The 26,910-nt window shown below is 43.9% G+C and overlaps 1 protein-coding gene and 1 long non-coding RNA gene across 3 annotated transcripts; one reads left to right on the forward strand and one right to left on the reverse strand.

Moving 5' to 3' along the window:
* Positions 1 to 1,347: 1,347 nt before the first annotated feature.
* Positions 1,348 to 22,822, reverse strand: TXNDC2 (thioredoxin domain containing 2). 2 transcript variants are annotated; one of them, XM_012525940.4, is made up of 3 exons: positions 22,753 to 22,816; positions 3,040 to 3,407; positions 1,348 to 2,716 (listed from the first exon to the last, which is right to left on the reverse strand). In XM_012525940.4, the coding sequence occupies exons 2-3, from the start codon at positions 3,110 to 3,112 to the stop codon at positions 1,434 to 1,436; spliced, it is 1,356 nt and encodes a 451-aa protein (XP_012381394.3). In that variant the 5' UTR covers positions 3,113 to 3,407; positions 22,753 to 22,816; the 3' UTR covers positions 1,348 to 1,433. The 2 variants fall into 2 exon arrangements, with proteins under 2 accessions (XP_012381394.3, XP_058133340.1); XM_058277357.1 differs by lacking the exon at positions 3,040 to 3,407 and having other exon boundaries at positions 22,753 to 22,822.
* On the forward strand, positions 3,461 to 25,751 carry LOC131273654 (uncharacterized). Its single transcript, XR_009180911.1, has 4 exons — positions 3,461 to 3,548; positions 3,906 to 4,020; positions 16,500 to 16,650; positions 25,448 to 25,751. It is a non-coding gene; the product is annotated as an uncharacterized lncRNA (long non-coding RNA).
* Positions 25,752 to 26,910: the final 1,159 nt, after the last annotated feature.

Consider the following 26,910-nt stretch of genomic DNA (forward strand, 5'->3'; position numbering starts at 1 on the left):
TCCGCGCTGGGCGGCTCTCCTTGCGGGGCACACTCCTTGCGCATGGGGCTCCCCTACGCGGGGGACACCCCTGCGTGACAGGGCACTCCTTGCACACCAGCACTGCGCGTGGGCCAGCTGCACACGGGTCAAGGAGGCCCGGGGTTTGAACCGCGGACCTCCCATGTGGTAGACGGACGCCCTCACCGCTGGGCCAAGTCCACCGCCCCCTTATTCATTTTTATGTTTCTAATTTCCCTTTACTATTTTATCAGCCTTATCATTAATGCTTTCGGAAGGTTATTCCAGACTTTTGGGGGAAAAGGCCCAGTCTGCCTAGCCTTTGGTTTGTTGTTGTTAGGTTGTTTTGTTAATGGCTTAAGTGAAGTCTAAGACTGAAGATACCAAGGATATTTGGGCAGGTACACCATATAAGTTGATGGGATGGTGCCACCCTGGCAGCTAACTTAAGATGGGGTTTGGAAACCAGCTGAATGAATAAATAGAAGAAGCCTGTCAGCTTGAGGCACTGAGGGTGAGAGAGCACAAGAGCCATCATCTAAGGAAAATAGCTGTCACTCCGCCCCTGAGACAAGAATGGTTTGAAATAAGGCAAGTCCCTATTGCCTATTAGAATTCTTCAAGAAAAGCTAGATAACTAGATCTTAATGGGAATCCTGGTTGTTGGCAAACTAATTTAATTCCATTTTTTTTAAAACACTCTATACCAAACATGGGCCATGTCTGGGGCCTGGTATCAGAAACCCAGTTGCCAGAGAATGTTGCCACCAGGGAGCTATGTCATAATGGCACAAAGAGTTACACTAAAGCCATTGGCCTGAGAGACCAGGAGCTTCTAACACAGATTTTCTGAGTAGGGGGTAGTAGAGAGCCCTGGACATGGAATCTGGAAATGTGGGCCCTGGGCTCAGCTCTGCCACCCACAAAGTATGTGCCATTTAATTTCCCAAGACCTCTATTTCACTCTCTGCACAAGAAGGAGGTTAGATAAGTGAGTCTTTCAAGTCCTTTATATCCAAAAGCATCTTCTCAGTAAGCCCCAAAATAATGTGAAAATAGAAAGAAAAGTCTCCTCTCACCTTTAGATCATATACACCTATGGAGGAAGTATCTAAATTCCCAATGTTGCTGTAAGCACTAAATGAGTTAAATTTCTTGAGGGAGTGAATTAAAAAAATCAAAATTTAAAAGTAGGGGGCAGTGAGACTTCAAATCTCTACCAAACACAGTTCTAATCTCTCACTCTCACAGAAACATTACCACATAGGCTTTGACTGTTTTGTGAAATGGGTGGAATTAATATTTCTAATTTACAATCAGGGAGAATTTGGACACAGACTCTTGTAATCCTTGATCTTTTTTTTAATAATAAAAACAAACCAAAAAACCCAAGCTATCAACAGCTGAGTTAATGATGTTTTCAGAATACGTAATTACTTTAATTCTATAATGGTAGCTTCCAGTTTATCCTTAATGGCGCCACAAAACTCACCCACCTTTTCTTCTTTTTTGTAAAACTGAAAGGTTGGTACGCTAAAGACCTCGCAGCCTTGAACGAGCTCCTCACACTCATCGGCATCCACTTCCAGGAACACCACGTCATCGTACTTCACGGAGAGGGCATGGAAGACGGGCTTGATGGTCTGGCAAGGCCCACACCACAAGGCTGAGAAGTCCACGGCCACAAGTCTCTCCCCGGCCTCCTTGAGCACAGCCTCAAAGTCTTCCTTGCCCTGGATCACCTTCACCATATCTCCTTCCAGGGGCTCCGGAATTAGTTCTGTGGGCTTCAGGACGTCACCTTCCTCTGACTGGGTAGTTTGCTCTGAGGACTTGGGGACGTCGCCTTCCTTCAGCTGGAATGTGTCTGCAGGCTTTGAGATGTCTTCCTCAGACTGGGTGGTTTGTTCTGGGGGCTTCAGGATGTTGTCTTCTTCAGTCTGGGGGGTTAGTTCTGAGGGTTTCAGGACGTTGCCTTCCTTGGGCTGGATGGTTTTTTCTGAGGGTTTCAGGATGTTGCCTTCCTTGGGCTGGATGGTTTTTTCTGAGGGTCTTAGGACGTTGCCTTCCTTGGGCTGGATGGTTTTTTCTGAGGGTCTTAGGACGTTGCCTTCCTTGGGCTGGATGGTTTTTTCTGAGGGTCTTAGGACATTGCCTTCCTTGGGTTCGTTGGTTTTTTCTGAGGGTCTTAGGACATTGCCTTCCTTGGGCTCGATGGTTTTTTCTGAGGGTTTCAGGATGTTGCCTTCCTTGGGCTGGATGGTTTTTTCTGAGGGTTTCAGGATGTTGCCTTCCTTGGGTTGGATGGTTTTTTCTGAGGGTCTTAGGACGTTGCCTTCCTTGGGCTGGATGGTTTTTTCTGAGGGTCTTAGGACATTGCCTTCCTTGGGCTGGATGGTTTTTTCTGAGGGTTTCAGGACGTTGCCTTCCTGAGGATGCATGTTTTTTTCTGAGGGCTTTGAAGAGTTGCCTTCCCTGGGCTGGATGGTTTTTGCTGAAGACTTGGCGATGTTGCCTTCCCTGGACTGGATTGTTAGTCCTGAGGGCTCTGGGACGTCACCTTCCGTGGATGAGAACATGCCTGTGGGTTGAGAGACCCTGGTCTCCTCTGCGGGCTGCTCGGGTGTCTCGGGGTCCATGGCCTTCTCCTGGCCGTGGTAAGAGAAAGCTGAGGCCAGGAGGACAGCACTCCTGGAGTGAAATGGTAATGGGCTTCCTAAACAACAACAAGTAAAGAAATAAAATAGAAATTCAAAAGAAGGAAAAATAAGAAACAAAAAAATTCTGACCATCTACTTCCAGGAAGACTGGAAGTCACGCTTAGAAGTCACAGCAATGCCTGATAAATCATAAATGACTTTGAGCAATCACGTGCAACAGAAGGTCAAGCCGCATGTCATTACACGGACCCCCTTCGTGCAGGGTTTTTGCTTTAACTACGGCAGATTTTTAACTACTTGGGTCGACATGGCAGGCTGCCCCCTCTGTGCCTGGGTCCCCAAGGCAGTTCTCCTCCCTCCCCCATAACTTTAGAGTCACCTTCAAATACTTCTTCCTGGTTGTCCAGCCTCCTTTTCACTTCTTCCAACGCTCCAATTTTAACACTCTCCATTTTCAGTTCTCTGCCCACGTCCACACCTTATACAACCCTTATGCCTCAGAATGAAGACGAAGCTGTGTCCTCTAGCCTCTTCCAACCTAGCATCATCAGTGAGTAACACCATATATCTGCAGCACTTCACAGCTGGTTTGGCCTATCCATGCTCACAAGGCTGACATCTGAGGGCCTCATGACAGCTTGGGTAGTGAGGGTGGCTCTAGGCAGGGTCTGTGCTCAGCTCCCAGCAGGCTCTCAGGATCATTGTTGAGACAACACTCCAGTGAGGTCGATGCCATTATGATCGTCACTGGCAAAAATGGGAAAACGGAGGATCAGAGAGGTTCTGTAGTTTGCTTGAGGTCACAAAGCTGATATGTGGGGCAGACTCTAAAACCCATCCTCTGAACTGCTCCAGCGTACTGCTGGCCAAATGTGGTGTCCAGCTTTGGTAAGTCAAAACCAACTTTCCTACAATCTCCCTCCAGGATTCTCCGGCACTCGCTTTCTCCTTGGTGACTCACCCACCATAATTGGCTACTAAATAGAGCCTTTGAGCCACGTGGCTTTCCTTGGCCAAGTCCCACCGAATGGTCAGGTGGCCAGCATACTAAGATCGAGCTCCTGCCGCTCTGTCCCCTCATGTTTCCACTTTGCTTTCTCCGATACTGCCACGGAAGGTTCTGCCTTCTCTTGCTGGGGAACTTTGGGCAAAGACTGGTGGAGCCTTTCCTAAAGTAATAGTTTAAAGGGAAGGAGGCCTTCCTCACTCTCTCGTTTCATTATGCTCTTTTTTTTTTAATTTTAGGAGGTACTGGGAATTGAACCCAGGACCTCGTACATGGGAAGCAGGTGTTCAACCACTGAATTACAATCCGCTCCCCTACGCTCATTTTACAACAGAGGATGAGGATAAAGATCAGGTACTCATTTGTTCATTGTCTTCTTCCTTGACAAATGTTCAGAGAAAGGAAAAAATAATAATTCATGTAAGTCTTTATGACTAGGTCTTATGAGCTTCAAAGGAACAATATCTTTGGGCCTTGGCTTACTGGTAAATTCATTTCTCTCCCTGTACCCTGTCTTGTCCAGGGATTCCCGCTATTTGGAATGGAGTAGATTATGGCACAGAGGAAGTCCCTGAGGGAGAGGAATAAGTGAAAATATTGGAAAAGGGAGGTAGGGTCCCAGGCGGGGAAAGAAGGCAAGAGGGCAGAAAAATGTGTCCTGGCCTACCCTCTCCAGTTGACACCTCGGCATGGGGGCCAGTCAGATGCTTTCAAAGGAAAATTGGACGCCACAGAGGGTGTTCGCCTCATGCTCCTACTGGAAGAGCCCACGCCCCTCTGGCCCCACGTCCCCCATTCCACACAGCCCCCAGGGCAGCCTCGGCTACCAGCGAGGGCTTGGTTGGCTGGGGGCAGCCAGATCCGGAAGCCCGCACAGTCAAGTGGGCCTGTGTGTGTTCTGCGGGGGGCCAGTGGTAGAGATGGAACTGTGCCCCCACAAGGCGAGTTCAAGGGCAGGCCCCCACTCCTGTGACTCTGAACTGCTTTCTAGATAGGTTCTTAGAAGACGTTATTAGGATGGGGCCAAACTGGATTAAGGTGAGCCTTAAGCCAGTAGGACTGGTGTCATTATTATTATTATTATTATTATTTTAAAAGATAGATTGCACAAATGTCACATAAAAAAATAGAGGGGATTCCCATACACTCTGCTCCCCACACCTTCCACATTTCCCACATTAAAAACATCCTTCAATAGTGTTGTACATTTGTTACAACTGATGAGCACATTTTGGAGCATTGCCACACAGCATGGATCTTAGTTTACATTGTAGTTTACATGCTCTCCCACACAAATTCTGTAGGTTATGGCAGGATATATAATGACCTATATCTGTTGTTGAAAGTTCATTCAGGACAATTCCCAAGTTCTGAAAATGCCCCCAAAACACACCTGTTTTTCCCTCTCCCTAACCTCAGAACCTCCAGTGGCCACTGTCTCCGCATCAATGATCTAATTTCTTCCATTGCTAGAATCACAGTAAGTCTACAGTAGAATACCAGGAAGTCCACTCTAGTCCATAGTTCATTTCTAAAACCTGAGGTGTTGTGGGAAACTGGCTGACCTGTTCCTTATTGTAAATGTTACACCTGTTCTATTGTAGATGTTGCAGTTGTTCCCTATTATTGTAGATGATGTTGCAGTTTTAATAGCAAACAGCTGCTTGGTAGTTTCCAATAAATAGGAGGTAGAAATAAGGGTCAAGGCTCTCAGTTCCAGAAGCTGTGAGTCCCCTGGCCCCGTCTTTACCTCCTCTCGTGTGTGTGTCTCTCTCTGTGCCTTTATTTTGTAAAGTTCTGTGTTGCCTTCCCTTCGAGCCAACCTATTGTGAGCTGATTGCAGCACTGGGTGTCCTTACAAGGAGCGGAAATTTGGACGCAGAGAGAGACGGGCATGTGAAGGAGGCAGGGGTTGCGATGTGCCACGGATGGCCGGCGCAAGCCATCGCCAGAACCTCTGGGTTTCAGAGGAAGCATGGCCCTGCCCACGCCCCGAGTTGGACTTCTCACCTCCAGAGCTGTGAGACGATACGGCTTGTTGTTTCAATCAACCAGCCTGAGATCATCGGTATCAGCAGCCCTGGAGGACTGAGACAACCAGCAGAGCCGTCGAGGCCTGGAGGAGGAAGACAGAAGCCCCAGCTCAGGGGACCTCAGGACTTCGTGACCAGAGACGACGCTCCACCAGCGCATCCCAGCCCCCTTCAAGACCTAGATGGGATCCAAGGACCAGGCCAGACCAGCGAGTTCAGGGAGGCCAGCAGGCTTGACCACAGCTGTCCTCCCAGCCTTCTGCGTGCAGACGCTGGTGGGAAAGGAAAGGACCTGGAGTGACAGAGCGGTGGCAGAGATGGAAGGTGTTTTCTCAGCTGAAATTCCACAAACGGGAAATTTTTTTTTTTTTTTTTTTTTTAAAGATTTATTTATTTATTTAATTTCCCCCCCTCCCCTGGTTGTCTGTTCTTGGTATCTTTTTGCTGCGTCTTGTTTCTTTGTCCGCTTCTGTTGTCAGCGGCACGGGAAGTGTGGGCGGCGCCATTCCTGGGCAGGCTGCTCTTTCTTTTCACGTTGGGCGGCTCTCCTCACGGGCGCACTCCTTGCGCATGGGGCTGATGCGTGCAAGGGCACTCCTTGCACGCATCAGCGCTGCGCATGGCCAGCTCCACACGGGTCAAGGAGGCCCGGGGTTTGAACCGCGGACCTCCCATATGGTAGACGGACGCCCTAACCACTGGGCCAAAGTCCGTTTCCCGAAATTTTTTTTTTTTTAAGATTTTTTATTTTATTTATTTCTCTCTCCTCCCCACCCCCCACCCCAGTTGTCTGTTCTCTGTGTCTGTTTGCTGCATGTTCTTCTTTGTCTGCTTCTGTTGTTGTCAGCGGCACGGAAATCTGTGTTTTTCTTTTTGTTGTGTCATTTTGCTGCGTCAGCTCTCCGTGTGTGCGGCGCCATTCCTGGGCGGGCTGCACTTTCTTTCGTGCTCAGTGGCTCTCCTTATGGGGTGCACTGCTTGCACGTGGGGCTCCCCTACGCGGGGGACACCCCTGCACGGCACGGCATTCCTTGCGTGCATCAGCGCTGCGCATGGGCCAGCTCCACACGGGTCAAGGAGGCCCGGGGTTTGAACCGCGGACCTCCCATGTGGTAGACGGATGCCCTAATCATTGGGCCAAGTCCGCTTCCCTACAAACGGGAAATTTAATTCCAGGTACCCGTCTTCCAAACCCGCTGAGAAAAGTCTCATGAGAAAAAGCAGAGCCAAGTGAGAACTTCTAAAGCCGCAAGGACTCTGCACATCTGAGGAAAAGGGAGGAAATCTGTGACCTTGTTACAGTGATATTGGGAGGTCTTAGTGTTTTCTGGTTTGGCAGAGTTGTTCCAAATATTTTGACTCTTCGTTCTGCAGTTCAGACGGGTTCCAAGCAACTTGCAGTCTTAGTGTCTCTGAATAATTTGCACGCAACGTGTCATAAAATGTTTTTTACCCTTCAGCACAGGCTCATCCACAAATTGCTTGTGAACCTTAAGTCACTCTAAGACAGGGTTCTGGCTTAAAAAACTGAGACGACCAGCTATTTTAGACAGAAAATGACTTAGGTGGTCATAAAATGGCTGGAAAAGCTGGCTTTAGGTTAGTTGTCAGGAATGATTCCTAGAAAAAAAAAAAAAAGAACAGCACTGTGGAACTGGCCTGCCTGGGAAGATGCACCCTCCACTGATACCAGGCAGGTAGGGAATCTAAAGGTCACCTCTGGAACTGTTGGCTTCCAGAACTTTCCACTAGAGCTGCAATCCAGGGGCTCAGCCACGGCTTTCCTCTGAGCTAGAAATGAACACTGGGATTCTGATCCAATGCCCCACCACTGGGCCCCTGGAGAAACCTGCACAGCGTGGAGGGGGTGAGCTCCGTCTCATGCAGGCTCTCCTATATGGTGGAATCTAATTTGTATCCAGAACCCCAGCTGCAAGAGAGTCAAAGAAATGTGGTATTTAGCTGTTCAGCCTTTGCGGTGCAGGGAAGGAAGTTGGAATAAACACAGGGTGGAAATTCATTTCTACCCCACCCTTACAATTAAAACATGACACATTTGTCTTTTATACATTTGGCTTGCATATTTTTTTGGCTTTATAGTGACAAAAATAATTCATGTTTGTGATAGTAAAAAGAGGAAGCACAGGTAAGGACCCTTGTATATTGTTATGTATAATTGTCATCTCGTATCTAAGCTTTCCAAAAGAGATGTTATTTTAGAATCTTTAAAGAATACATTTCAAATATTTTCCATGTGGAAACCTGTTTACCTGCAGCAGGGATCAGCAAACTTGTTCTGTAAAGGGTTGGATAGTAACTGTTTTAGACTTTGCAGCCACATGGTCTCTGACATGACTAACTCTGCCGCTACACCATGCAAGCAGCCACACACAATACATATACAAATGGGTGTGCCTGCATTCCAATAAAACTACTCACCAGAACAGGCAGCTGGCCAGTGGGCCCCAGTGTGCTGACCCCTGACATATGGAATCTTTTTCTTTTTCTTTTTAGTTCATACTGAGTATCAACAACACAAATGAGTTCAAATATTTTGAATTTTTGACTCTTCTTTCGTGATATTTGTTCTATGGAAATACATTTATGAAAAGAATCATTTTTTAATGACCATTTAGTACTTCTCAAATAGATGAACTAGAATTTATTTAAGTAATTTTCTATTTATGGACATTTAGTTTGCTTTTTATTTTTTGCTATTATAAATAATATCTTCTTACAATAAGAAGACACAGCATTCCTAGATCAATTTTGGGGCCTCTTTAAGGACTTTTAATAGATATTGTCAACAATGAAATCCATTCCAGTTTATAACTGTTAGCAAGGTATGAATGGACATGTGATGGACAAAACAGTTATGTCATTAGTATCTTAATTTTCATTTCTTTATTAAGTTGAATATCGTTTACATTTGCTATCTATATCTCTTTCTTTGCAAATGGCTGTATAATGTCCTTTCCTTAATATTTCTTGAGGTGAAGTGATCTTCACATAAACAGTAATTTCCTAAACCTTTTGCTAGCCATTGTTGTTTTTTTGCCCTCCATTCGTTCCTTAATTTTGTTTATAGTACTTTTGGAGCAATATACAAATGTTTCAATTTTTCTGAAATTAAATCCATCAGTCTTCTTTTCAGTGATTTTTATTCCTGGTGATATATTTATATATAAACTTCTAAACTCTTGAGTCTGAGAACAACAGATGGTGCTAAAACTTTCCAGGATATAATGCAATGAGAATGCTAACATCATTAGAAAATAGTTTAAAGTGAAGTCTGTAACTCATTCCTTTTGCTGACGTATTAAGGATTCAATCTTCCCAGAGATAAGTTAAAGTGATCATGTATCTACATTTACAGCTTTTGTGTTTTACATACTAGATATAACAGAATTCTTACCAATTTGCTGTGGAGTAATAAAAAACATTTTCTCAAACTATAAACTGCTTTGGTTATTTAGTGTAATGGGTAGGGCATGTGAGGTGAGTGGAAATTTAGTATGAATCACACTAAAACACAAGTAATATATAAAATGGATATGCTACGGAATTTTGCAAGAAAAGAGCTCTGCTAGAAATTATATTTTCCAGTTTAAGATTCAGAGGTGAAAGATCTCTGGCAAATTTCAGTAAAAACTGAAGTAGAAGAGGGTTCTCTGTCCTCTTCACCTTTGACATTCCTTCCAACCTTTGCTTCAGGAGAGAAGAGAGTCTTTTAGCATAACATTGCATTTTCTTTTTTTTAAAATTGCTGTTGGGATTGAATCATGTCCCACAAGAAGCATGTTCTCTGGTCCTGTGAGTCCACTTGTAAATAACACCTTTGAAGATAATAATTTATGCCCAACTGAGTGAGGGTCAACCTTAATCCAGTACAGCTGAAATTCTTTTTTTGAAAGATTTGTTATTTATTTCTCACCCCCTTGTTGTTTGCACTTGCTGTGTCTGTTCGTTGTGTGCTCGTCTTCTTTTTAGGAGGCACCGGGAACTGAACCCGAGACCTCCCATGTGGGAGGGAGGCACCTAATTGCTTGAGCCATCTCCACTCCCTGCTTTGTTGTCTCTCATTGCGTTTTTCCTCCTTGTGTCTATTTGTAGCATCATCTTATTACGTCAGCTCACTGCACCAGCCTGTTGCATTAGCTTGCTGTCTTTACTCGTTTTCTTTAGGAGGCACTGGGAACTGAACCCAGTACCTGCCATTAGGTAGGTGGGAGCTCAATTGCTTGAATCACATCCGCCTCCCCTGAAGTCCTTACAAGCAAAAAAAAGACATAGAAGAGAAAGCAATGGGAAGGGCCTGAAGCTAGACATCAACAGAATCCCAAAGAGAAATGAGATGTCAAGACCATGTGAAAGGAAAGCCAAGGAACCCAGGACTGCTGGCCAGGGAGAACACCACCAGCGCGGGAGAAGCAAGCCTTCTGGCCTCTGAAAACTTGAGCCAATAAGCTCCTACTGTTCAGCCACCCCATTGTGTGGTTATTTGTCATAGAGGCATGGGAAAGGAAGGCAATTGCCAAAAAAAGTACAATGGATAAAATCTTGGAGAAAAAGAAACCAACTCACAATCACCCATAATCTCACCATCCCAAATCAATCATTTTAATGTCTGAATTAGCACTTCCCAGTTTCTGGACAGATGGCATACGTTTTCACACAGCTGTAATCAGTGTACAAGTTTGTATTTCGTTTTTATATTTAAACTTTGCTTAACATACTCCACATATTTATAGTCATCCTAATCTATCCTATCTTTTAAAGGTTGTGTAATAACACTTCCTGCTGATGCATTCTATTAATCATTCAAGGTGGATATTTGGGCTAGTATATTAACTAGACTTTGAAATTGGATATTTGAGTTTTTCCATGTTTCTCTACTACAGTTACCCTTATACCTGTATAAATCTTCTGGTTCATAAATGTATTCTCCTCTCAAATTATTTTCTTAGGATAAATTATCCAATGTTGGGATTAGTGAGCATGGACATATTTCTGGCTCTGGACACTTATGGCCATAGTGCTTTCCCAAAGGCTGAAACCAAAGCACAGGGCCACTAACAGTACAGTGAATATGTACTGTATTCAGTAGCAACTTCCTAATAACCACAGAGAATAACATTACGTGAATAACATCTCACATTCAATTAAAAAGTTACCCCAGAACAATCCTTCAATGACTTACAGACTTTGGAAGCTCTCAGGCTATGATTCACTTGCCATCTTATTATTTCAGGAAATTTTCCTTTCTGTAGTGTATGTGTATCATGGGAATCTACTAATGTCTGAGTAGTGAAATAACTTCGTATTTCTTTTCTAAATCCTTAAGTTCTGTTTAAACATTCTTAAAATTAGTATAAGGAATTATAAATCCATTAACAGAAAGTAGCTTAATTTGGAACTAAATTATAAGTTGGAGATGATTGAAGGTCACCAAATTATGAAATGACAAGTACATGCCTAATTGGTGGACTCTGAAGTCAATCTTTGATGTTCCATTTCTATCTCTTTGTTTTCATAACTGGCTCCGTCCTCTCTGCTTATGAATTTGTGTGTGTTTGTGCACAAAGTTTATTGAAGAGTTACATGCTAGAACAACATCTGTAAGGATGTGAGAAGTAGGGATTGGAGGACAGGAAAAATGAAACTGTGGCACAGTTACAACAGAGGCCGCAGCCAGTCGCATGGGGAGTTTTGGAGTGGAGATGACCTTCACCATTGTCCCAGGTCCAGGACAAAAAAAAAAAAAAAAAAAATGCAGTCATTGGCTATAGCCTGCCTTGTGATAACCCTGGGAGAATATAACCTTTGGTGGGTGGTGATTCCTAGAGGTGGATCGACAGCTATGAGACCTCATCAGGCAGCACTCTGAGAAGCTGTGGGAATGAGAACCTTGATTCTGAAGGAGGCATCTGGGAAGCACAAGAGAACATCCACTATCATTCACCCCATACAGTGCTTGGATCCACTGGCTTCGTACAGTGGGTCCACTTTAAATGTGAACAACTTCTCCTGGATTCTGCTTGCGTCTTTGCCCTGAGAAACTCACAGGAGAGTGGTGGGATATACTATAGCCCCCCAGCTCTGCAACTGATCTCAAGACCACAACTGACACTCGTTATTTTCCTCCTCCACCACCCATTCTAGATTCCTTCACACCTGACTACCACTTGTGCTGGTCCAGGTGGCTTCCTGGTGAGTGACCCAGATACTCATTCTTGTGGGCATGCGCCATGGTCTCCAGGCTCTCCTTGCACTTGTTCATTTAGGGTCAAAATTTACAAGGAAAGCATCTGCTTATGAATATTTTAAAGGTCTCCTCTTCCCCAAATAAAAACAAACCAACTTTCAGTCGTCAAGCCCCTCGAGGCACACCTCATGGCCCCTTTAATTGCCAAAAGTTTTAAAGAGTTTAACGTTTTCCTCTTTAGTACATTGCTCTGCACCAACTATTGAAAAAGCTATTTGGAAGGTGATTAATGTGCCCTCTGGCTCTTAGATCCAATCATCCTCCCTCATCTGAGACTTATCTACAGCCCATAACTTTCTGACCACTCTGTTTCCTACCACTCTCCAACTCTGCCCTCAGCAGTACTTCGCTTATAATCTTTTCTCCTTTGGGTATGTCAACAATTCATACATATCAATGGATGCCAAATCTGTAACACCAGCCTTTCCTCGAAGGACCAAGTCTACCCACCAATGTGATGGAGTCTTTCCTATAAGATACTCTGTGGGTAAATCCAATATAACATGTCAAAAGTCAATTCTGTAGATTAGCAGATACATCTGGCAGGGGAAGGATAGAAGGATTGAGAGGTAACTACTAAGGGGTAGGGGCTTTTCCTTTTTGGAGTAGTAAAAATGGCTCTAATATTGATTGTGGTGATGGATTCATAACTGATTATACCAAAAGCCATTGAATGTAACTCTAGGTGGGCTGTATGGAATGTGGACATTTAATTGCTTTAAAACAAAGTCACTTCCATCCATCTCCCCCACCTGAATTTCTTCTGTTCAAGGTGTCATCATTCTCACTCATCCGGCTAAGACATCTTGTTGTCACTTCTGATGTCCTAGTTCTTTTTCTAGCTCCACATATCAAGCTTGTTAGATTCTACTCTTGGAAAAAAAATTTTTTCTATTTTCTGAATCCCACGGCCAGCTCTCTAGTTCAGATCCTCTTTGCCTCCTATTTCTATTACAAAAGCTTCCTCACTATTCTCTTCCAATTGACTTTCTCCTATAATTTTCTATTACATCACTGCCATTTCAATCTTCTTAAAGGACAGCTCTGATTACATCACTCCTTTGTCCATAAACTTCTAATGGTTTCCCTGTTGCCTACCAAAGGAGGTACAGACTTCTTAATCTGAAATTCAAGACGGATGGTGGCTAGCCCCAGACTGCCTTGCTGGCTCCCTCATGACTGTCTTAGCTAAACACATGCTCCAGGCAAAGTGAAGGCACTTGGTTCTATCACTACATCCTTGACTTATTTTTCTGTTCCCCGAACACAACCACTGCTTTTCCTCCTCCCCTATCTTTTTTTTTTTAATTTCCCTTTTCCTTGAATGACCTCTATGGTTTAAAACTTTGTAGAAAAGCGGCTCATCCTTTCAGAACCATTTCAAAAAGGTCATCTCTTCTATAAACTACACCTGACTTGGAATTCTAATTGCACGCGATGCTCCTTTTATCCTTATTAGGTTCAAAAGAATTTGAATAACCATGCCTTTTTATGTAAACTTCTACGTTTGGAATAGTTTGAAATTTACAGACAAGTTTCAAGTATGGTACAGAGAGTCCTCTATCCCCCATATCCTGTTTTCCCTATTCTTAACATCCCATACTACTAGGGTATATTTGTCTCAACTAAGGAACCAATATCAAAACTTTCTTTGTAACTAAAGTCCATACTCTATTCAGATTTCATTAGCTTTCCCCCTGATTAGTTTTTTTTCTTTTTTCTTTTGTTTCCCCTTTCTCTTCTAGTATCCCGTCCAGGAGACCACATTATTTCGTGGTCATGTTTCCTGAGGCTCCTCTTGGCTGTCACAGTTTCTCAGGCTTTCCTTTTTTTTGATGACCTTGAGGAGCAATTAGGGTTTGTCTGATGTGTTTCTCATGATTAGCCTGGGGCTATATGTTTTGGGGAGGAAGACCACAAAAGAGCAGTGTCATTCTCATCACATCATATCAAGGGGTTATACTATCAGGGAAGCGGATGTGGCTCAAGCAGCTGGATGCTCACCTCCCACATGGGAGGTTCCAATTCAGTTCCTGGTGCCTCCTAAAGAAGATGAGCAGAAAACGAGCAGACACAATGAGCGGACACAACGAGAAGATGAGGGGAAACAATGGGCAGACAGATGAGGGAGCCATCTGCAGGGGGTAAAGATCAAACTACCAATGTGGCTTTTATCATTGATGATGTTGACCTCCATCACACCTGGTTGAGGTTGGGTTTGTCAGGTTATTCTGCTGTAAAGTTACCCCCTCCCCCATTTCCGTATTGTCCTCTGTGGAAGGAAGTCTCTAAGAACAGCCTATGCTCAAGGGGTGGGGAATTAGGATCCACCTCCTTGAGGGTGGGGTATCTACAAAAATTATTTGGAACTCTTCTTTTGGGGAGATTTGTCTTTTCTTCATCATTTATTTTTGTCATGTCTAGCAGTGTGGACTTACAGACATTTATTTTTGGGTTGTGATCTAATGCTGTGCTATTTTGTCATTCATGGAACTCTTGAAGATGGCTCCTGTATTCCTTACACTCATCATTTTCTTTTGAGCACTTCCTTATTTTCAGTCACTTTATCTCGTACCTGGCTCATCCTATATATTACCTGCCCTAGTCCTTGAATCAGCCATTACTTTAAGGAGTCCTGGTTCCTTTTATTGAAGAATGGTATCTAGAAACCAAGATCTGGGCCAGATGTGCTCATTGATACTAGATGCCATTGCCTCTAGGCCCTCTCAGAAAATATAATTAGGAAATACATGTATGTATACTAATATGTGTATCCACATAAATTTACAATTATTTCTATATTTATCAGTATCTATTTTAAGTCAAACATGAGATCATATTGATGTCTCCCACTCTAATTTAGTGCCACATGGTTCACTGTAGCCTCTCCCACCTTTACTTGGCTTGAAACTCCTATTCCCAAAGTGAGAAACTTGGTTCCCACCATCTGCCATCCATTTGCACATTTGGTCAATCCCAGTATATAATGTACAGTATATATCTACATTTTGGTCAATCCCAGTATATATGTTCCAGAATTGTCAACCTGTACCTTTGTGTGAAACAACTTTATTAACTAAAATACAGTGCTTATGTATAGTTCCTTTTGTCTTGAGCCTTATAGTTTCTAGTCATTTCCAAAATTACTTAGGTCAGTACCTCCTCCCTGCCTTCCTTCAGTGAAACTATGTCACACATTTGTAATACAGTTAGATCCTTCCATCATGTTCTGTATTGCATCCTGGTATCCCCTGCCAACTTGTTTGATTGTTTCCAAATCTGCATACCTGAAGGGTTGCTTTTTGTGCTATAAAGTTCTATGGGTTTTGACAAATGAACAGTATTATCCACCACAACAGTACCATACAGAATAGTTTTGCAGCCCCAAAATTTCCCCTGTGCATCACCTAGTCAACCCTCACCTCTCCCCAGACCCCTGGCAACCATTGATCTGTTTCACCATCTCTCGTTTTGCCTTTTACAGAATGTCATATAAATAGAATCAGACAGCATACAGCCTTCAAAGATTGATTTCTTTCACTTACAACAGGCATTTAAGAGTCATCCGTTTTGTTTTGGCCACTGGATAGATGATAATGCATTTTAACTAAACTATGAGAAGCTAATCCTAAGACAATATTTGAGTGAAAGCAGTTGATTTGAGAGATGAGCACAGGAAACATGGGTAGGGGTGTGGAAAAGTAGCCATGCCAGCTGAATGGCTGGAATAACTGAAGCTCAGGCCTACTGGGGAACACTGGGCGATGGTCTAGAACACGCCGCACAGTGGCCCCAACTCCCCACCCTCCCTCAGTGGAGCGCCTTTCCCAGGTGCATTAAAGCTGGCGCTTCTGTTTGCTCTGTGCTTGGGCCCTACATGTTCCCACTGCCAGGAAAAAGCCTCGGGAGAATCGCTGGTGTTTGAAGGAAGCAATCATCTGAGAGTAGCAATAAGGCTTGAGAGATGGTGCATGGAGAAGGGGACCTGCAGCATCTACTGCAGAAGGTGATCAGGATTAACAGGAGAAAGTTTTTGTTAGTTGCACAGATTCTCCACTCTAAGGAGTCTGAAAACCTGAGTGTGCGTGGGCATCCTATAGAACGGAGTTGAGAGCTATGGTCCTGCAAGAAAGAACCAGAACTGTGGGTGGAGGGAGACTGGAGGAGAAAAGCCTCCTATATTTTTTTAAACTTTATACGAAAAAGGCCGAGGTACAAGGAAGAGTTATTGAAACATCCAATAACTTATCAATGGGGAATGATAAGAGGCTGATAAGGGCAGCGGTGGTGGAATGTCTGTCCACATGTGCAGGTCTCATGTTGCCACAGGATGAAAGTTCCTTGAGAGCAGGCACCTTTGAAGGAATTTAACTGAAAAACTCAACTACAGTTCCCTGTAGCTCAAATCATGTAAGTGTTAACTGATAGAGAAGCATTGAGCAGGGAGAATTACTCTTCATTAAGCATTTTTTAAAAACACACAAAAAAAACAGACCAACATAGCATTGTCACTGTGCTTTTCATTGGAATATAAGAATAACTACCAGGAAGCAGATGTGGCTCAAGGGATTGAGCTCCTGCCTACCACAAGGAAGGTCCTAGGTTCGGTTCCCGGTGCCTCCTACAGCGAAGATGAGCAGACTACAGAGAGCTCACAGTGAATGGAATGGACCCAGAGAGCAGACAGTGAGTACAAATGAGTTGGGGGAGGGTATAAAAAAAAGATAAGAAATTTTAAAAAAGAAAAAAGAATACCTTCTATAAAATTCTTCATTTTAATAGTGATTGCTCTAAATGTAAAGTTATCTACATTTCATATTCCCATCCCAATGTTTTTCATTGATATAACTGCTGTTTAATTATTTTTTGATATTCAGTTATATGTCACTGTACAGAGCTGAATTCAGTTTCTCTTGGATTTTACTGGCTTCGCCCACCCTACCCTACTTGCCTTTGGAACAGTCCCTAAATGCGAAAAATGTTATCATGGACTCACACAGAATAAATAGGTCATAGGCCCAGTTAAACCTCTATTGGGTTATTTTTTGCCTAGTTTCTCAAGGTCACAATAACAAACACTGGAAAACTCCTAGAACATTCTGGTTGCTTTGAATGACAAGGTGGATTGGTAAATGTTTTACTATTCCTTTTATTTTTCTGGATTTTCCACATTTTCAAGAATAGACAACTATAATGGGAAAAAAATATTTTTAAAATGCTAAATGTGAGTATTCGTCCTTTCTACCTCCATATGGCTATGTTTGAGAGGGTTTTCATGAACCATCAGTATTTTACATAAGGTAGAGAACTTGTACCTTTACACCTGGCTAGGTCCATTACTCCATTCCTAACCTGCTCTGGACACAATGGTATCTATGCTTTACCCAAGGGAAGGTAAATTATTGACTTTTCGAAGTCCCTTTGTTCTAATATTTAACCACCAACGTTTGGTGGTTAGAAAGTCTCCTTGGTGAATACTTACTGGAAAATATTGTTTGGACCTGCTCTGGTAAGATTTAGATTTGTTGTAAGTTTGTTGACATTTTTTTTATACCAATGGGTTGCTAAAAAGTCATTAAAAACAGCCAGCACCCCAGGCCATAGCCCATAGTACAAGAATACTCTGTACATTGCTCTTTGGGTCCACCAATGCCCACTATAGTAGTTTGAAATTATTTTATGAATCTCAAAAAGAGAATGATTATGTTTGTGGGCTGGTCCATTCTTGTGGGTGTGAGACCGTTTTTCAATTGGACTACCTCAGTGATGAGTGACTCAGGTTGAGTCTCTGCCCTTTTGCTGGGTCTGATTAAAAAACCTGAGACACACTGCAAAAGAGAGCTCTGCCATATTTGATGCCACCATGTGACAGAAAAGAGAGGCTCAAGGAGCTGAGGCCGGGGGGAGAGATGAGCCATTTGCCTGTTAGCTTGCAGCTGAAATTGGGAAGAAAGTGGAGCAACTTGAGAGAAGAGGCCCAGAAGAGACACACCCTATGTCTGGTTGCCCTCAGTTGAGCTCCAGGAGATGGTACAGCCCAGAAGGGAAGGCAAAGACCAGGCAGAGATCCCCCGCCATCTTGCTCCAGCACACAGTAGCCGACCTGGGTGAGAAAGCACCTCTTATGATGCTTTGATTTGGACTTTTCACAGCCTTGGAACTGTGAGCTTTTACTCCCAAATACATACTCTTTATAAAAGCCAGCACATTTCTGGTATTTTGCATTGGCAGCCCTTTGGCAAACCAAAAAACCCACCAATGGGAGGAAGCCAAACATATGGGTTAGGAGACTTCTAGAGACTCCACCAACGCCTTCAGAATAAATGGAACCTGCAGGAGAGTAGAAAAGTCAAAAAGAAGCAAAGCGAAAGGCTCCATTAAATATGTTTTAGTTCATAGCCACCATACTAAACATACTGAAAAGCCCAAGCTCATTCTCACCATAAAGGAGTGTGGCATTCAGAAGGGGTGAAGGACAAAGACGTGAATGGATTACAGTGTGTTTGATTACAATGCGCATAATGGGAAACAGGTAAACAAGGTTTACATGAAAAGAGTTAAAATACATTTTTTACTAAAATTATCTTTTTTAGCATCTGGCAGACTACCATCTCCACCTTGGCCTCTCAAAGAAATAGGAGGGAGATGAAAGAAACTGTTCCCATCAGACTTTTTCAAAGCACCCATAGCTAGCATAAAATCAGAATTCTGAAAAACAAATATCTAAACCCAAAACGAATGAAATGTCACAGACTAACGCTTGGTCCTACCCAAACAGACCTTATTGTTCACATCACACATTTAGGGAAATGATAACATTTTTTTAACTGCTCTATGGCATAAGTCTTTCCTCCCTTTGCAAAATTTAAGCTTCTGGAGAGTGAGACTATGTCTTGGTATCTCCAGCCTTTAGCCCAGCATGGAATACACTAGATAACTCAATTTATATTTGCAGAATAGGACTGAAGTATCAGTACCGTTTGATTTTCTCTTATTTCCTGATCATCAAGTTCACAGCTAATTAACTTCTTGGTCTTCTGCTACAATTCTAAGCGAACAGAAAAAAAGACAATTTAATACTAGACACACCATGTTTAGTGCAAAAATATATACTATCTCTGATTAGCACTATTTGACCTTAACATGGAGGCTGAATTGTTGCCCCAAACTCTGGACTGTGCTCAGAAAAGGGAGCTCTTCTTCCCACTGGGGAGATCTGAGGAAGCCCCATGGAACTGTTTGCAGCATCCCAAAAGCTGGCGGTGCCTGGCCAGGCAGAGGAGGCAGTGGGGGTGGCCTCCCTGTGGAGAAGCATCAAGGGCCCGTGGAGGACAGTGGCCCGACTAGAGCTGGAGGCCGGGCCCAGTCGAGAGTGGACTTTCACCACAACTTGAGGAGGTGGAAGTGCATTTTGTTTGCCATGGGGAGTTGCAGAAAGTTTCGAGGAAATGATCTGATCTGATCTGCACGTTAGCAGATTCACTGTTATTTACCATATTCAACAAGAGATTTGGCAGCCAAAGACAAAATTCAGAGGGACCAGTAAGAACTATCACAATACAGGAAAATTCTGGGCATAAATGGTGGGGAGGGGAATACAACATAGTGAATGTGATTAATCCCACTGAACTGTGAGCTTAGGAGTGGCCAAGGTAGGAAAGTTCACGTTGTACAGAGATTTCCACAATTGAAAAAAAAGATTAAAGAGATAATGACAGCTAAATGTAATATGTGATACTGGACTGGAGGAGAAAAAGCCCAAAAGGACACTATTGAGACATATGAAGAAACTGGAATAGGGACTGTCTTATATCAATGTTAAAATGATATAAACTTGAACTTGATAACTGCACTTAAGGTGGTTACATAAGTGAAGATCCTTGTTCTTAGGAAATGTTAGGAGTATTAAGTGTTCAAGGAGTTTAATATATACTACCTATTCTCAAACATTTAGAAAACAGATCAATGATGACAGATGTTAGATTAGATAGATGATAGATAGAAGGTATATTAATAGATGTGTAGATACAATGATATAGCAAACGTGGCAAAAATGTTAAAATTGGTGGATCTGGATCTGTGGGGGTAGACTATGTTAGAGTTCTCCATTTGGGTTTTGTATTTGTGCAACTGTCTTATGTTTGAAATTATTTTAAAATAAGATTACTGAAACAAAGAAATGCTAACAATAATTGAGATAGAACATCTTGAGAGTCTAAACTAGGACAGTGGAAATCAGGTTAGAAGACTGAGGAAATGTCAGAAAAAGCGTTTATGTGGTTTGGTAAATGCTTGGATGTGGGCTGAGGGAGGGGCTGAAATTGACACTGAAGTCTGAAGCCTGAGCCACGGAGAGGACGCAGCGCTTGGACTGCAGAGAAAACATGGCGGAGGAGAGCTGGCATGCAGGAAGGCGCGGTGGGACCTGAAGTGGGACCACGAGGGGACACACGTGGCAATCAGCCGGGAATCCAGGTGGGGTCTCTGCCTAGAAGGCAGGCCAGCTCAGTCAGGAAGCCAAACACCCAGAGACAGTAGTTGAAACCGTAAAATTGGGTGAGATCATCAGGAAGGTGGGTATAAATTGAGAAAGATCAGGAAGAGGAATTTGGGAACTACCTGCAATTTAGAGGGTGGGAAGTAGAAGAGGCAGCAACACCAAAGTGAAAAATGCAGTTGAAGAAGCTGGAGAAAGCACAGCACCCAACCCCAAAAGACAGAGCCCCGAAGTTTCAAGGGGAAGTGGTCAGTGGCCTCAAGCGCAAACAAAGAGTAGAGAAGATGTTGGTTGGATAACCAGGTGACCTTTGAAAGAGCAGAATGAGCAAGATTCAGGTGCAAATGAAATAGGGAAGCAAGATCAAGTGTATCACTTAAGAATTTCATTAGTGTGGAGAAAGAGATGGGGAGGAAGAGAAGGACAAGAGTTGATCAAATCTAGAGGATCTGTTGAGTTAATGAGAGGTGGGAAGCAATGCAGGCGATTTTAAGATGGAAGCAAAACAAAACAAAACAAAACAAACCACAAAAAACAAAAAAACTTGGGGCAACTGGGGAAAAGCCAGAGCTCAGGTAAGAGACATGCTTGAAAATGAGTCAGAACCTCTCATATTTTTTAATATAACATTTTGTGTGATCTATGTATCTTTTGGGAAAAAAGACAATTTTTTAAAAAAGAAAATGGGTCAGCATCTTTACCAAAGACACAAGCAAGGAGAGAATAGGTACAAATCCGGAGAATAGGTGAGATGAAGAAAAGCAGAGAAAGCAGGCCCCACATGGTCACCAGTTCCACCCAGAGACCCCAGGGATGGCACCCGGTTCCCCAAAGCTCACTCGAGGCCTCGGGCCCAACCAAGGCAAGGCTGCTGGACCCAGATGCAGAAGTCATTTCAGAAAGCTAGATAAGGAGCTTTAGTCCAACTGAGTGACGGTTTCCAAATCAGGGTCAAAGTCAGGGAAAAGGCAAAGATGAATCAAGGTGCCAGAGCTGAAGGGCCAAGTGAGAGGTCCCCTGTAGTTTTGGGTCAGATAAGAAGAGTTCAGGCAGATCAGCCATCTCCTTAAGGGTGACTCTAAAATTCCTGCCTGAAATGGTTAATGCTTAGCTCCCCAGGCAAAACTTTCTCCTGACGTGCAAGAATTTAACATGGGTTTTGGAACAGGATGGAACTGGGGAGAAATGTAGGTCACCCTATGTACCATGGAAAATTGAGAAAGTTTCTCAAGCTCTCTGGGCTTCTTCTGTAAAAATGAGAACAATTGAGCATCCTTCTCAATTGTTTTGAGGCTTGTTTTGAGGCTAAAAAGAGACAAAACCTGAAGATATTTAGCTCAGGCTGGAGTATTATAAGAAACAAGGATTGCCTTTCCTTCATTCCTTTATTACTTGTTGTACTTGGAATGAGAGTAAAGGAAGGAGAAAATAGTACTTGTTAACCCATGAATTCTGTCTCTCTTTCTCATCTGATCTTTTTTTTCTTTGAAGATTTGTTTTATTTATCGCCCCCTCCCCTTTCCCCCATTGTCTGCTCTCTGTGTCCTTCTGCTTTGTGTTCTGTGTCTGCTTGTGTTCTCATTAGGGGGCTCCGGGAACTGATCCTGGGACCTTCTGGAGTGGGAGAGAGGCGTTACTCTCTTGCACCACCTCAGCTCCCTCTCATCTGATCTTGAGCCTTTACTTTCCTGTGTATCGGTTTTCTCATCTGTAAAATGGAGGGTCTGTTGAGAAAATAAAAAGAGGTAATGTGATGATACACTTAGAAGAGTGTCCGGTGCATAGCAAGCCACTATACTCATGGTTAGCTATTGTTATTTTTGAGCAATTATTCAGCACCAAGACTATGGGCTTTGAGCGGATAAAACCCACGGGGCACTCCTCAGCAGACACCAGTCCCTTGTCCACTCTGCAAACAGCACTCCTGGAGCCACCCGCACACTGCGATGTGTTGCCTTGACTTGTGCATTCTCTTATCCAACCCACAGGCTAACCCTATGAGGAAGGTAGGACAGGTCCACAGTACCTTATATAACCGCTCAGAGTTTTGCTTGGATTTTATAAAAATCATACAGTGCATCTATTACAGAACATCCCAGCAGAGCCGAAGGGAGGACCCTGTCATCCAGCACAGCCTGCACCCCTGGTCAGATACATGATCGTTATGAATCATGTCCCATCAGTTCAGGTCAGGTTTTGCTGCTGAGTCCGTACCAGACTTAGGAAAAAGACTCCCATTTATGGAGCTTGTTGGATTTCAGGATCATAGATGTGTTCCTATGAATTCTTACCTGCATTTTATTCCTGAGGAAACTGAGGCTGAGTCAGGTGGCCTGACTCTAGATTTCTGGGTCTCCGTCTCTACACTGCACGGTCTCCCAAGGAAAGAACCAAGGGGAAGGCGGCAACTAGGGCTGTACGACTGGAGAACTCTTCCCTGCTCCAGGGCAAAGGCCAAAGTTTATGGTATAATATTAGCCACCAGTTTCCTATGCCAAGTGCCCTACCGACAAGGACTTTGGCTTCATCTGTGATGTGGGTACAATTCCATTCTACAGGAGGAAACTGAGGTGGGATCCCAAGAGGATGCCAAGCCTCTTTCCCCACCCAGGTAGCTGGAGTGCCCCACTAAATCAAGCTGCCCTTTCGGAGGCATAGAGGAACGTCTCTTTCCCATTCCTGCCATCCTTTTTCCCCTTGTCTTTCCCCCAGCCCTTGTTTTCCCCTTGGTATATTCAATAATTGCATATATCTGATGGGGCACAAAGGACCGCCTGGTCTACCTGACTCATCGCCCCCTTCAGTAAATACTTGTTGAATGAATGGACGGATGAATTTTAAAAGATTGCTGTGTTGAGGTGCTGCCCCTACCTCCCCAATGCCACCTACCCTGTTGCCAGAAGCATAAGTGGCTAAGACAGGGAGACCATCTGATCCACTCCTGTCACCCTAGCTTTATAGTGATACCATCCCCTTCACTCTGCAAAAGGGGTGGCAGATTTCTGCTGGGATGATGGAAAAGTTCTGGTAATAGATGGCGGTGAGCGTGGCACAATACCGTCAATGCGATTAATCCCACTGAATGGAATGCTTGGGAGTGGTTACGTTGGGAAAGTGTATGTTGTATTAATATATATGTTCCCCATAATTTCTTTTTTTAAAAAAAAGAGCTACTAAAGAGACAATAAATACAATACATGATCCTGGACTGGATCTAACAGTGGAGAAGAAAAGGCTCAAAAGGATACTATTGAGACATATGAAAAAATTGGAACACAGACTGTCAGCTTCCTACCAATGTTCAAGTGTTTTTGAAACCCGACGTTCCGACAGAGGTCTCCTGAGTCCACCTCCCAGGCTGGGGCAGGAGTGAAGGCCCTTTCGTTAGGGGTCAGCCCTTGGCACCAGGGAGTCTTTCCTGAGGCCCGGGCTCAGACTCCACTCCCCAAGCCCAGCCAACAAGTGTGTTAATAAGCCACGTCCCTGTTTGGAAGAGCCTAGTGTGGTTTCTCCTTCTGACGCTGAATGCTGAGTCATTCCAGCATTGATGAAAGGCACCAGGGTCAAAGTTTCACTAGGTCCCAAGGTCCTTCAGAGTCCCTGATTCCTCAAATGAATAAGTAAAGGACATCTACTGAAGATTTACTTTGGAGCTGTCACGGTGGCATTGGACTGTTCCTGACCTTGACAATTCACAGATGAAAAACGATCAACAAGGGGAGACGACATTGAGTTCAGTGCCCGACTCCAGTAAATAGGGAACGATATTTTTTCTAACTACTATTAGCAGAATTATCAGCCCCCTTAAATTAAATCTTTTATGGAGAGGAGAGGGTGTAGCTCTGTGGTTGAGAGCCTGCTTCCCACATATGAGGTTCTGGGTTCAATCCCCAGTACCGACTTAAAAAAAAAATCCTGTATGGAACCCTCTCCCCAAACACACAGGGTCTTCTCCAGCTCATGCTGCAGTGAGCTACCCTGGGATCCCTCACTATATCTCCTTCAGCCTCCTAGGTGGAAAAAGTAATACTTATGAATTTGGAAATCATAGGGAAAAGAAGAAAGAAAGAAAACATTGTACTGTCATCCAGTAACAACCACTATCTCTTCTCCTGGTTGAGCCGTGCAGCTCTTTGCTATATTGCTATAGATCATATACTTCTTTATAACCTGTCATTAGCTATTCTAAAATCATGAGGCAGCAGGGTGTTAAGAGATTGACATATGTATCCTCCCTACACACAAACTTTAGATTATCTTGTACTCCTCAGGGCCATTTACCGAAGGCAGGGCACAGGAGAGCCAAATTCTGGCTTTGAAACCCCAAACTGACTCCTGAAACTTACAGAAGGGAATATAATCTTGAAAGTCAAAGCTTCAGTATTGCAAAAGCAGGGGATTTTGGAACTCAAAAGGGCAAGCCCTGAAAATGCCATAATAAAATGACAAGAATGACAATGTGTGACATGGAGGCCAGGCCATCAGAAGACATTGTGGCCTCATGTTATCTGGGTTAGCCATGCCACGAGGTCACTCAAGGTGCTAATGGAGTTGTCTGCCTGGCGAGCAGCAGAGGCCTCTGCAGTGGCCATGGGAAAGGCCGTACCCCGCCAGCTTCGGTCAGACCTTTGGATGAAGGCAGCCCCAGCCGACATTTCAACTTGACCTTCCTTGGGACCTTGGGCTAGAACCATGCAATTAAGCCTTCCCAAATTCCTGCTCACAGAAACCATAAGATAACAAATGTTCATTGTTTTAAGTCACTATGTTTTTGGCCATTGTGTTTTGCAGCAATAGGAGACTGGTATTATGTATATACTTAGAATTAATTCCTAGAAACAGGAATAAACTTCGAAAAAGTTTCAGATGTTGCCAAACTGCTCTCTTAGAAAGACTACTAAATTATATTCTACCAGAGTACATGGAAGTGTATGTTTTCAGTACACCAGTCAATGCTGGGTATAATCTTTTTGCTTTTTTTAATAGAACCCTGGGATGAAGTGGAGAAGTTCACGTGTGTACAAAAAGCCAGTTGAACTACATGTGCTGCAGTATGTTTGAAACTTGAGAGACAGTTCTGCATATAACACTCATGAAATTAGGATGACGTCTCCTCTGTCTTCTCACCAGCCAGACTTGCTTTTTAGACAACACATGCCAGGAGAGGAAAAGGTCTAAAGACAAATCACAGCAGCCCGGGTAACGCTAAAGCAGACAAGATGAAGATAGCCTTGGCTCTTTGTCCTTGCTCCCCAGGGCCCTTAAATAAACCAAAGATGTTTTTTAAGAAGTGCAAGCTGCCACGAAGGCCACGGGGGCCTCAGTCCATGACTGTCACACGCTGGTTTCCCAAAGTGGGACAAAGGAGGATGGGAGATCCCTGTCTACAAGGCTATTGACCGAGGAGGCTGGGCGGAGAAGGCGGGCGCAGCCCACTCACGGGGGTGGGGTGATTTCCATACACACGACAGAGCTGACATAAACAGGTAACTGCTCTTGGTAAATGCAGACGAGACGCTTGTGCTTACAAAATCAGAACACTGGCTCTCTTGTTGGTGACTTTAGGTTGTTGCTTTTTCTCGCTTGACTATATCTTTAGAACAGCATCACAGCACGCACTGGGGGCAGCGCCTGGACTGTTGAGAACAGGAGGCACAGCTTTTTCCCTTTGTACATCCTGCTGCTGCAGGTTCATCTGTGCAGAGCACTGCACAGCAAGCAGAGCATCCACAGGTGTGGACGAGAAAGTGTGTGTGCTGGGGGCAGGTGTGCATCCCTGAGGGCATGGGGGGGGGCGCAGAATAAATGCCATCTCATAGAACTTCTTGAGCACACATAGCCGCAGTTACCTGTACGAAGTCCTTCTAGCATCTTGGCGGAATCAGTCTCATCCCGCTCATTGTTTATTTTCTCCAGACCTTCTTTGGAAAAAAATTGTCAGAGAAAAATACAGAGACTAGTAAAACAAACATCTTGAAAGGATCAAATGCCATCATTTTGTCACGATAGCTTTGGGTTTTCGTTTCATGAAATAAAAAATTGATAAATTGACCTTTATTCTCCTCCCTGATTCTGTCCATTTTCCCCTTCCCAGAAGGGAGCACACTCTGTATGTGTTTTTCTTTTTTTTTTTAAAGATTTATTTTTTTTTTATTTCTCTCCCCTTCCCTCCCCCCAGTTGTCTGCTCTCTGTGTCCATTCGCTGTGTGTTCTTCTGTGACAGCTTCTATCCTTATCAGCGGCACTGGGAATCTGTGTTTCTTTTTGTTGCGTCATCTTGCTGTGTCATTTCTCTGTGTGGGCGGCGCCATTCCTGGGCAGGCTGCACTTTCTTTTGCGCTGGGCGGCTCTCCTCAGGGGGCGCACTTCTTGCGCGTGGGGCTCCCCTACGCGGGGACACCCCTGCCTGGCACAGCACTCCTTGCGCGCATCAGCACTGCGCATGGGCC

This window comes from Dasypus novemcinctus, chromosome 16 (genome assembly GCF_030445035.2).
Source record: "Dasypus novemcinctus isolate mDasNov1 chromosome 16, mDasNov1.1.hap2, whole genome shotgun sequence".
Classification (NCBI taxonomy): domain Eukaryota; kingdom Metazoa; phylum Chordata; class Mammalia; order Cingulata; family Dasypodidae; genus Dasypus; species Dasypus novemcinctus.